Raw genomic sequence first — 12869 nt, forward strand, 5'->3', positions numbered from 1 at the left:
CTCCTTCTGCTTAAGGGTTCATTGCCACTATGTAAAAATAAATTTGACTTTATACTGACCATGTGTCCTACTACCATGCTAATTCTATAAGCTTTTAAAAGATAAATTCCATGAGATCATATGCATATATGATCATGTTATCTACAAATACAGATTTCTTCCTTGGGTTCTAACTGCATGCCTTTATTTAAGTGCCTTGCCTCACTACACTGGTCATGACTTCCTGTTTGATGCTGATTGAAGGTGATGGGTGGACATCCTTTCTTGCTTTCCAAACTTAGGGGGAAAGCCCTTCCATTATTAGGTATGATGTTACCTATATGGTTCTTGGAATGCCCTTTATAAATTAAAGAATTGTATAGTTTCACTAAATTTTTAATCATGAATGTATTTTTAATTTTGACACACACTTTTCTGCCTCTGTTGAGATCAATCACATCATTGTTTTCTTCTTTAGTCTGTTAACATGATAAAACATAATTACTGCTTTCCAACATTGAACCAACCTTGCATTTGTCAGTTGCACAATATTATCTTTTTTATATGTTGCTGGGTTCCCTTTGCTGATACTTTGCTGAAAACTTTTGTGTTTGTTAGTTGTGTTGATCTGTAGTTTTCTTTTCTTATAATATTTTTGTCTGGATTTTACATTTAATGAGGTGACAACTGTTCTCTTATTTTCTATTTTCTGAAATGTAATGTATAGAACTGGTAATATTTCTTCCTTAAATATTTGATATAATATACCAGTGAAAGTATATTTCCCTAGAGTTTTATTTAATGGAAGATTTTCACTATGAATCTTACTTAATAAATATAAAAATCTTTCAGGTTGTCACTTTCTTCTTACAGACTTTTGGTAGTCTGTATTTTCTAAGGAATTGGTCCATTTCATACAAGTCATTGAAATTATGTGCATGTACACATTTATTATATTCTCTTATAATTATTCATCTAATATCTGGAGCATCTTTAGCTTAGCTTCCACTTCACTCATGATATTGGAAATACATATCTTCTTTCTTTTATTGCTTTATCAATTTTATTATCTTTCCAAAAAAACAGCTTTCATTTCAGTAATTTTCTCTTTTCCCAATTCAATGTCATTATTTGCTCCTCTAGATATACTATTATCCAACTTCTTAATTTAAGCTCTTTTCTTCTTCCTTTAGCTAGATTACTAAATTAATGATTTGAGGCTATTTCTCTTCCCTAATAAAAATTTTATATCTCTTAATGTCCTTTAAGCAGTGCTTTAATAAGATTATACAAATTTTAGTAAGCTATAGTTTCATCTTCATTCAGTTCAAAATACTTGGCTATTACAAAGTGTGCTTTCAAAAGCAGCATTGAATTTCCATATAATTGTGGAGTTCATAGATTTAAAGTTTAATTTCACTATTGGCAAAGGACCTATTTAGTATTATATCAACTTTTAAAAGTCTTAGTTTGTTTTGTGGTTCAAGTGCTGGCATTCTAACTGAAGCCTGAGAGAGTTACTACTGTCTTTATTTAACATTTGAAATTTTTTCAGCAATGATTTTTTATTAGTTTTGATTTTAACATGGTAATAAATATTATTTTATCTTCATTAATAACTGTCTTAGTCTACTCTGGCTTCCATTAAAAACAACCACAGACTGGTTGGCTTAAACAACAGAAATGTATTTCTCTCTGGACTGGAAGCTGGAAATCCAAGACCAAGGGTCTGCACAGTGCAGTTCTGGTAAGGGCTCTTTTTCAAGCTTATAGAAGTTCACTTCTCTCAATATCTTCACGTGGGAGAGTGAGATGCACTGTGGAGAGAGACATCTTCCTCTTCTTGTAAGGCCACAGTACTATCAAACAAGTTCCCTCCCTGTGATCTCATCTAACCAAAATTACCTCCTAAACACTCAGTTTCCATATACAGTCACATTGGGAGTTAAAACTGAAGAAAATTTGCTAGAGGAAGCCACAATTTAGCTCTTTTCAGTGCCCTCTTAAATTTTAGCCCTGGAGTGGAGACTTTGTTTTCTCTCTCTTTTCCCAGGGTCCCTGGACCCAGGCAGTAGGTTATCACAGCAAATGTTGGTTAATGATCCATATGTTTATTCTGTTCTATTTTTGTACTATTCTTGTTTTTTATTATTTTATAATAAACGTCAGTTATACCAAATTGGCCGACCACCTTGTTCAAATTTTATATATTCCTGCTGAAATTTTTATACTCATTCTATTGATTAATGAAAGATAAATATTGAAGTCTTCTGGCATAAATGTAGGTTTATTTATTTAATTTAGTTTGAACAGTTTTACTTCATGTATTTTGGGATACTCTTCTTAGGTACACACATTTAAGATTATGTTTCCTTAGTGAATTACACCTTTATCATAAAATAATCTTCCTATTTATCCCTGTTAATTTTCCTTATTTTTGAAGTATACTTGAACAATAATATAGTTTCTATCTTACTTTTGGTTTAAGTTGTGTGGTGTACCTTTCTCCATCCCTTTACTATTAATCTACATTGTCATATTTTAAATAGATTTTCATAGAATAAAAGTTGGTTCTTACTCTTTTTCCAGTCTGGCAACCTCTGATTTCTAACAGGAGTGCTGAGACTACTTATATTTAGCATAATAATTTACAATTACAATTAAGTTAGCAATTTTATTCTTTTTTAGTTTGTATCCTCTGCTTTTATGATCATGTTTTGCCCTTTACCATACCCTATCACCTTTCTGCCTTCACCATCTATTCCTCTTTGCCTTTAAATGCATTATTTCAACAGCTGAATTATTTATCATATTTAATTTTAATGTACCTGTTGTCTTCACTTATTCTTATTATTGCTCTAAGAGCATGCATACCTTAATTTGACACCCTACTAAGCTTTGACTGGCATTCCAAATAAAATGTAGAAGTCTTGAGTCATAGAATGTTTATACTCCTTATTTTATGCTATGTGTAATATATCCACATATATTATGTAGCACAGGATGCTAAAGTTTGCACTTTCAGCCATCATATATATATATGTATGTATGTTGTATTTATTCAGAATAGATTTATGTGGTTTCAGTTGTTCTTTTCTTATTCTTAAAGTTACAAGTTTTCCTCTGGCATTGTTTTCTTGTTTTTATTTTTGTTTTTCCATCTGGAAAACTTTTTTTTCTTAACTTTTACAGCAGGTCTTCTGGTGATGAATATAGTGATGACTAAAATAGGGAATGAAGGAGAGGGACCAGATTTTGAAAGAAATTGTAATTTAGTTCTAAATATGTTGATTGTGAATTTCTGTAGCAAATACATTTGCTCATTCAACTCATAAACCTCTTTCCCTTGTTTGTCTTTATTTCAAAGATTAAAAGCTGAATATTTAGTTTTATTGTCTCCCTAGCAAATAAGGTCATCCATATAATAATTATCTAGCTAACAACATGGCCAAAAATATTGCCCTTACTATTTTTGCCTTCTTTTTGCTATAAATTTGAGATGTACAGAGTTCAACAGACATATGACCACAAAGTGACAAGCAAAAGGCAAATGTCAGAAAACCGTCACTTTATCCTTGATTTTCATAGCATTGGAGAGGAATGGCATGTGCCTTAATGATCTCTCTCCTCCATTTTCTTGAAGTCATTTAAGCACACATAGCTGTTTTCTTGCATCTAAATGCATTCTTAACCCTATCCTCCATTGGGATGGGATTTTCTTATTCATTCTTTTTTTTTTCTTTTCTTTTTGCAGTACTGGGGTCCCTACTCAAGGCCACATGCTTACAAGACAGCCACTCTACCATTTGAGCCACTCCACCAACCCAGAATGTGATTTTTCTGATGAAAATGTCCAGATGAGCCATTGTTTTGGCTTTGCCTCAATGTCTCTGATGCTCTTCTATCTATTCCACCACTACTACCAAGACTGCATGAGACTGAAACCACTGATTCTAGTCAGTTGGGCTCTACTCCAAGGCAGTCATTGCCATATACAATGATCAATAAGGAACCAGGGCTTGTGGTTCCTAAATGCCCTCCTCTTCTTAAACCTAGTCTTGCTCACTTCGCAAATAGTATCCTGAGAACCTTACTTAATATGCAACCCCTATTTTCTATGATTTTCATTTAGCACGTCTAGAGGAGAGCCCAGAAGCAATCACCCTTCCGTGTGATTCTGATGAATAACTAGGCTTAGTCTGTTGCGATAGGACCTGAACCTGACTGCAAGGCTCTCACTGGAAATTTAATGCTACTTAAATTTACCTCCTTTCATGTTTATGTTATTTACAAAATTCAACCGCATCCAAGTGCCAATGTTATCCCATAATGCGTTATGCTTTTTCTCCAATATTAATTCTCATATTGATCTGCTTCCCTTTCAAGTTTAAATATGCCCTCAATATATATCGGAAAAAAAAAAAAAAAACCTCCCAGTATCCTCACTTTCAAAGAACACACCAGGTGAACTTACCTGAATCTTGGCTTCCTCCATAAGAAGATCACTTCCCAAGAGATGATTCCTTTTCTAATTCCCACAAAACACAAGGCCTAAAGTTAGGGTAACCATTATTTTCATTCTCTGGTTTTGCTTCTACACAATTATTTATCTTTCCATATATAAAACATCTTCATGACAAGAACTTTATCACGGCTGTCATCATGCAGATTGAACTTCCATACTTATTGAAAACTCCAGGCTTAGAAATTTTAGTCTTCTTCTCTAATTTTGTCATGTTGTATGAATTTACAAATCCATGAAAAAAAGGCATAGTCAAAAAATTACGCTTGAAATTTATTGATGCCTCATCTTTAGAACATTTTATTATCACACTATCTCAAAAACATAGTAATTGTAATTATGTCTAGAACTACTGTTTTAGACATTGTAGATGTCAATGTTTTTCTATTTGATTACAATTTTCCTTGAATATTCAAATTTCTGATGTTTTCACTACAGCTAAAATTTCCTTTTTTTTTTTCTTTACTTCTATAGAGCTTTGATACAGGTCTTTGAAGTGCTTACTACAAAATCTGGCATTTATTGTCTGAATATTTATTATGGTTCATCTACCTTGGCCTTTGTCCCAGTACATGGATCATGGGTAATTAGGGAAATGGCTTTGGTTCCCAGGTCAATGACAGAGAGAAAGTTCATGTCTGAAATGATAGTAGGTTCTTATTACAGGCAATCTCAACTCCCAAGCACCATCCAAGAATGTTCCCTTATAAATTTATAATATGCATTTTCAATGGCAGCAGCCCAACAGTGAAGTAAATCCAGCCAATGGCTGACTTCACTGCCTTTTTCTCTTTTGAGGATGATTAACTAGACTGGCCAAAAAATAGAGTAAATTAGGAGTCATTTTGTCTGGCAAACCCAAACTTCTGTAATAACTATAAAATTGAGATATATGAAGATGCTGCTGTTGTGATCAGGGTCAGGAACTAAATGTCTCATTAAAAATCAGGCATAGGGCAACAGTACTCTGGATCTACCAATACCCCACAGAGTAACAGAAGAGGGATGGTAAGAGGAGATTTTGTTTAGAAGAGCAGTCAGCAGTTGAGTATGCTTTGCCTGCAGTTAACCAGGTATTCTATATTGATATATTGTATTTCTGATAAATCTAATCAATGCTTTTTTTAGTGAGAAGGCATTGAAATTGATACTTCAATTATTTACTTCTAAAATTGGAGGAGGTGTAAAAGTTCCTTTGAAGTTCTCTATTTCCATTTATCTTTAATTCACTGCATCCTATGAGATTTCTTATATGATATATACTGAATACTAATAATACAAAGATTTAAATATTTATGTTCCAGACCACAAGGGGATATATTCAGCTCTATGAAATCCTGCCTTGGTCTGGGTAATAAGACATATGTATCTGTTGTCTGTAACATACCAACAAAAGTTCTGCTTAAAATACAAACACAAGATAGTGTACATGGCTCAAATAGTAAAGCAATTACTATTTGCTAGCAAATGCTAGGCCCTGGGTTTAATCCCCAGGACCATCAAATAAATAAATATCCAAACAATGCAAAATCCTTGCTATATCTTAGGAAAACCACCATATCTCTTTAGTCTTGAAATATTAATTACTATAGCTACCATATCTTTGAATCAAACTAGAACTTGGAACCCCTTTCCACAAAACAGGCACAATGGTTTGGATATGGCTTGCAGTGTGTCACCCAAGGGTCTGTGTGTTCAAATTTTGGTTGCCAGTGTGGCAATATTAAGAAGTGGTGGGACTTTCAAGGGAGAGGGTTTTAAAGGGAAGTTATTGGATCATGGAGGACACTACTTTTGAAAGGAACTAATGTAGTTCTTGTGGGATCCTTGTTAATCATGAGAAGATGATTATAAAACAACAAACATGTTCCCTTCCCAGTTTCTCTTGCTTCCTGTCCCATCTTATACTCTCTCCCTCGAACATGTTCTCCTGTTGTGATGCTATCCATCAAGATGTGATTCCACCATGACGTTCTCACCAGCACCAAGGAGATGTTAGCACCATGCACTTGAACCTTCAGAACTGTTAACTAATTAAACCTCTTTCATTACAAAGCACCCAGTCTCACTTTGAGCACATGATAAAAGCGAGAGCACACAAGGGAGGGGTGAGGATAGGTAAGACACCTAAAAAATTAGCTAGCATTTGTTGCCCTTAACACAGAGAAACTAAAGCAGATACCTTAAAAGCAACTGAGGCCAATAGGAAAAGGGGACCAGGAACTAGAGAAAAAGTTAGATCAAAAAGAATTAACCTAGAAGGTAACACCCACGCACAGGAAATTAATGTGAGTCAACTCCCTGTACAGCTATCCTTATCTCAACCAGCAAAAACCCTTGTTCCTTCCTATTATTGCTTATACTCTCTCTACAACAAAATTAGAAATAAGGGCAAAATAGTTTCTGCTGGGTATTGAGGGGGTGGGGGGGAGAGGGAGGGGGCGGAGTGGGTGGTAAGGGAGGGGGTGGGGGCAGGGGGGAGAAATGACCCAAGCCTTGTATGCACATATGAATAATAAAATAATAATAATAATAAAAAAAACAAAGCACCCAGTCTCAAGTATTTCATAATGGCAACAAAAAATGCACTAATACAATAGTTGTCTTTTTCAGCTATATTATAACACAATATAATAAAAATTTAAAGGAAAAATACTTGATGTATGTATAAACACACACACACATATATACACCTGATTCTTGCATATTATATGTAAATTATTTTATCCTAACCAAATTATTCTTTAATATTGATTTTTTTTCTTCTGGAACAATGTAAGTGAGAATTCAATGTTAAGTGGTTAATATAAGCAAGAGGCCAATATGGACACATTTTTAGATTTCTTATATTTAGTTCATTGATGTATTTGTTTCAATCTAAATAGAAAATAGATTGCAAATAATATCGCTCTCCATTTTGTATGTTGCAGTGGAATAATCAAACCAATTCTCAAGGAAGACAATTTCAAGCCCATAGAGGCCAGTTTTCTACCAGGCTCCTCTTTCTTTTTTAATTAATTTTTTTGTTGAAGAGAGAGTATAAGCAATAATAGGAAGGAACAAGGGTTTTTGCTAGTTGAGATGAGGATAGCTGTACAGGGAGTTGACTCACATTAATTTCCTGTGCTTGTGTGTTACCTTCTAAGTTAATTCTTCTTTTTTTTTCTTTTATTATTCATATGTGCATACAAGGCTTGGGTCATTTCTCCCCCCTGCCCCCACCCCCTCCCTTACCACCCACTCTTCCCTCTCCCTCTCCCCCCCACCCCCTCAATACCCAGCAGAAACTATTTTGCCCTTATCTCTAATTTTGTTGAAGAGAGAGTATAAGCAATAATAGGAAGGAACAAGGGTTTTTGCTGGTTGAGATAAGGATAGCTGTACAGGGCATTGACTCACATTGATTTCCTGTGCCTGTGTGTTACCTTCTAGGTTAATTCTTTTTGATCTAACTTTTTCTCTAGTTCCTGGTCCCCTTTTCCTATTGGCCTCAGTTGCTTTTAAGGTATCTGCTTTAGTTTCTCTGCGTTAAGGGCAACAAATGCTAGCTAGTTTTTTAGGTGTCTTACCTATCCTCCTATCTCTCTTGTGTGCTCTCACTTTAATCTTGTGATCAAAGTTCAATCACCTTGTTGTGTTTGCCCTTGATCTAATGTCCACATATGAGGGAGAACATACGATTTTTGGTCTTTTGGGCCAGGCTAACCTCACTCAGAATGATGTTCTCCAATTCCATCCATTTACCAGTGAATGATAACATTTCATTCTTCTTCATGGCTGCATAAAATTCCATTGTGTATAGATACCACATTTTCTTAATCCATTCATCAGTAGTGGGGCATTTTGGCTGTTTCCATAACTTGGCTATTGTGAATAGTGCTGCAATAAACATGGGAGTGCAGGTGCCTCTGGAGTAACCTGTGTCACAGTCTTTTGGGTATATCCCCAAGCTCTTCTTAATGATCTTAACAAGTCAGGGTAATTGATAAAAGAGTTCAAATCTGAGAGTAAGCCATTCCATTCAGTCCTTTATAACATTATAGTCTGTATAAAAATTAGTCTGTCTCCACTTTAAGTAGAGGTCCAGTCATATTTACACAATGTATTAGAACCATAAAAAATATCCCACATTAAACACCAAGCAAAAATAGAAAGCAGGTCATAGTCAATATAATGTTTAAACTGCTCTAGACATATTTTACACAGTAAGGATTAAAATGGGAGAAAAAGCTCTTACCATCTGCTGGCAAGCAGCCTGAACCAAAGGATATGTCATCAATAGCTATGACTTCTTCCTGTTCATGAGTTGCAATTATTTGACCTTGAAAAACAACCTGCACAAGCAAAACAAAACAAGAACATAGTGCTATAAAAGAGAGCCTACAAATAAGAAAGGTGGCCCTTCCTAGAAGCACTCAGGTGACTACACAAATTCCAAGTAAAAGAGATCAAATCAAAGGCAAGAAAATGTGCCATGACAACTGTAGGTATAGGTTATAGAACATTTTGGGGAAATGAAGCAACACTCATCTGGCATCAACCTTAAGCTATCTCCATGTTTAATTCCTATGTGTGCATATATTCAGCATTTACCAACTTTTGAACCCAGATTTCATCTTGATCCCTACTTCTTAGCATTTCGCAATTGTGCCCTATTTTTACCTCTGGTTCTCCAAATTATACTCACAGTCTTTGCTTAGATGTTCTTTTGCTAGCCTCCTGCCTTTACCTGATTATAGCTCAGGATATTAAATGGAAATGGATTGCTATTCAGTGACTTAAACTTAAAATGACTGAAGGTTACATTGTGATAAGGAGACAGACCAAGTCTGTGCCAAGAAAAAACATCCTGGCATGGTATGGAAAGAAGCCATACTCTAATTTCAAATTACCTAAATCAATAGACAATTGGTATGTTAGTGAAGAGTTTCATCCTATCCTTACTAAGATGTTGTTAATACCAAAGCTATTTCAGGCTTCATGGAGGGATGAATAAAACATGTGTGTATTGTTGAAATTTGTTTATGAGGTAAACACTTTATAATTTCAGAAAGTAAATAATGCTTCTTGGGTTGTTTGCATACGGAAGCCATTGCAGATCACTTTGCTCTCCTGTGTTCCCTTTTGCTCCTGCACAACATACTGGACTAATATATTTCTTCCCAAACTACATGTTATCTGCCAAATCATTAAATACCCAATGACAGACATCCACAATCTATAAAGAAACCTCTATAAATGTGAGGCTAAAAAAGTCATATTTTCTTTGCACAGAAGAAAATAACTGGATGAGTACTTAAAAAACAGTACCCCATTGGAAAGACCCATTGAAGACTTTTGAGTAGGGATGGTTTGATATGAGGGCAGCATGGTATACTGACTAATTGTGGGTATTTAGAGACAGGCTACTTAGGTTCAAATCCCAGAAATATTCCTTAAGGTATAGGACTTGAGAACTTATTTAATATCTCAGTGCCTATTAATTTCTTTGTACAATGGTAGTGGTATAATTAATAATGTATGTGACAAGGTTTACAAAAGGAAAAAAAACAAGTTGTCACACCTAAAACAGAATCTGGTATATATTTACCATTAAGTAAGTGCTAGCTACTATTATTATAACAGATATTACAATATTCAAACTATCAAAAGAATAGTTGTAGGTAAATTTGAATATTCACTATACATTAACATTTTATCCTCTGAAAGCTTTTTCATATAGATACATTCTCTACATCTTCGAGTTAAGCATATGCCTGTAGTCACTATATTTGAAAAACAGAAGTAGAAATAAATGCTAGCTTCATCACCAGTCTCTTATTTCTCCACATTCTATCTCCAGGAGAGACCCACTCATCCTCAGAGTCTGACTAGTGCCCAGGCTAAAAATACACAAATTTGCATCACAAACATTTACCACTCTCCTGAGCTTTCCTCCTGTACCTCTGCAGGCTAGCAGACATTTTCACTCAAATAGTAAGAGTCACTTTTAATTCATAAGATACTGAGATTTTTCTCCTCAAATTGGACCTCTCTCATTTCACTCACTTTTCTGACAATGGTACCAGCAGACTGCACTGCTCAAAACTACAAATGACCTTTACAATCACTTTCTCCTCCAACGTCATGCCCCATTAGCCAAGTGCTCATGCCTGACCTATTGAAGGAACTTAAATTACCTTCTTGCTTTAATCTTCTCCTCACTAGAGTTTGCAATAGTATCTTATGTTTATTTGACTCATAAAATTACATGTTTGCTTGGTATAGTGAAGAAAAATTATTGTGAAAGTTAGCTGCCATTTGAGCCCAGTGACTGGCTCAGCAAAAAAGAAACATTTTTCTTAGCGAAAGAACCATTTCTCTTAAGTGTAGAGAAATTTACTAATGGGTAAGCCAGCAGACAACTAAGTGGTCTAGCTAAGAAGATTTAAACAAAGAGATTTTTCCAGGGATTTTGGTTACGATATAGAAAAATAGCTAAAGGTGAGCCCCTAGGATGATGGAAAGGTGCCAGGCCCACAAAGAGCTGTGGTGAGAGTCTGTGTGGTGTTTGATAGTGGCATTTCTCAGAAAAGTGATATCTAATATTTCTTGCTCGCTCTGAAACTTTGGTGAAGAATTTTTTTTCTAATATCCATGTCTTTTAGTGGGAAATTTTAAAATGGAACAAAAATTTTTAAAAAGGAAAAGAAAGAAAAGCACATTATTAGAGAGATAATAGAGTTAGGAGTTTGCAACATCTCAGAAAACAGGTGTAGCCTGCATGGAACCAATAACAAAATGAGACAAATTTATTTTCCCCCAGAAAATTTAAGAAAATGGAGGGAGGCAAGGGATCAGCGCTCAAAACCTTGATTTAATATTAGAGGAAGCTGTGATGGCAGTCAGAAAACAGAGCTAAACCCACTTGGATACCATTAGTAATTATGTGATCGGATATCATGTAGGTGTCATAATTAGTAGTATGCATTCAGTTTGCTTCCCAAGCAAACCTTTGAAGTACTTAAAGAGGACAGTGACATTTCCCCTTCATGTGTTCACATAATAAATATTCCTGAATTAAAAATGCCTTAGATAACAATTTTCAGAAGAATGGGGGACGAGAACTCTTAAAGTAAGATAACAATTTATATATTTTATGAATGTCTCATCCTTTTTCTTCACTAACAAAGTTTATTATTTTTAAATAGGAGGCTGCTGAGAACTCTCCAGCACTTCTAAATAAAATATCAAAGAAATGACAAGTAGACAATATTAAAAATGCTGTTTTTAAGATTCAGGCACTGGCTCATTTAGCTTAAAAATCCAAACATTCAATGTGAAAACCATAATATGTGATATACTTAGTAATATAGTATTCATTCTCCCTACCCACAAAACCAATGTATAAGCTCCTTTAAAGCAAACAAACAAACAAACAAGAAGGGTTGGGTAGAGTGGGGAAGATTTCATTTGAGTTTGGAACTAAATTTCTACGGTGTGTTTAGCTTGCTTTATTTTTTGCCTTCTTGAAAATTGCAAGATAATAGTAAAATAAATGGCTTATATCTGCAGTTTTAAAGATGCGATTGCAATTAATTAGTATCATACGATAATGTTGTTTCATCCAACACAGCAGAAAAAAGAATATTTAATAATCATATGCAACAGATTTGAAAAATCTGAGGTTTGAGATTTTTTTCCTCCAACATTTTCCAAATCCTTATAATACATACAAGATACAGGAGAGTAACAAGGCTCATGGTGATATCTGAAACCAAGCTACTCTAGATTCTAATGTGGTGTGAGATACAGTATGTTATTCAACTCTATAAAGTTCGTATTTCTTATGTTAACGATGGGGTAAAACATCACACTACCTCAGATGAAGTCGAAGGGTCCATTATATTATGTGTGCAAAGGACAAAATGTAATCCCTCATACATAGTAAATGCTCAATAAATACCAGTCATGTTATTATTCCTTAAATATCTCCAGAAACTTACTGTGATGCTTCCGTCTTGGTTGGCAGCACCATCATTTGTTTAGATAGCAATAACTCCTCAGAAACTAACCTACTGCAATTTTGTTAAGAGATGGGCTTGATACTTTACAGATGAAAGTGATAAAGCTCTGAGGTGAAAGCCTGCTCCAGAGACTTTCTCCAAAGCACCTGCTAAGCTGGGATCCAGCTAGGACTGAAACACCCTATTTGCATATTTCTGAAGGAAGCATGCATGGCTTTAAACTATTAAAAGTAAGCAGGAGGGGAAATTACAGAAACAGAATAATTCTCACAGGGTTATAAATTGATGAGGCAGCAGATATTGTGTGGAGATGCTGATTACAAAATTCCCTCAAATAAGCCTCTTATTTGAGGCTTTTTAAG

The 12869-nt window shown here is 34.8% G+C and overlaps 1 protein-coding gene across 1 annotated transcript in view; it reads right to left on the bottom strand.

The window, feature by feature from the left end:
- Window positions 1-12869, bottom strand: part of Malrd1 (MAM and LDL receptor class A domain containing 1) — a 598455-nt gene that overhangs the window by 541519 nt on the left and 44067 nt on the right. Inside the window, exon 5 of the mRNA XM_074056557.1 lies at window positions 8739-8835. Coding sequence (XP_073912658.1) covers window positions 8739-8835 — 97 coding nt within the window. The remainder of the gene's footprint in view (window positions 1-8738; window positions 8836-12869) is intronic.

Source organism: Castor canadensis, chromosome 15, assembly GCF_047511655.1.
Source record: "Castor canadensis chromosome 15, mCasCan1.hap1v2, whole genome shotgun sequence".
Lineage (NCBI taxonomy): Eukaryota > Metazoa > Chordata > Mammalia > Rodentia > Castoridae > Castor > Castor canadensis.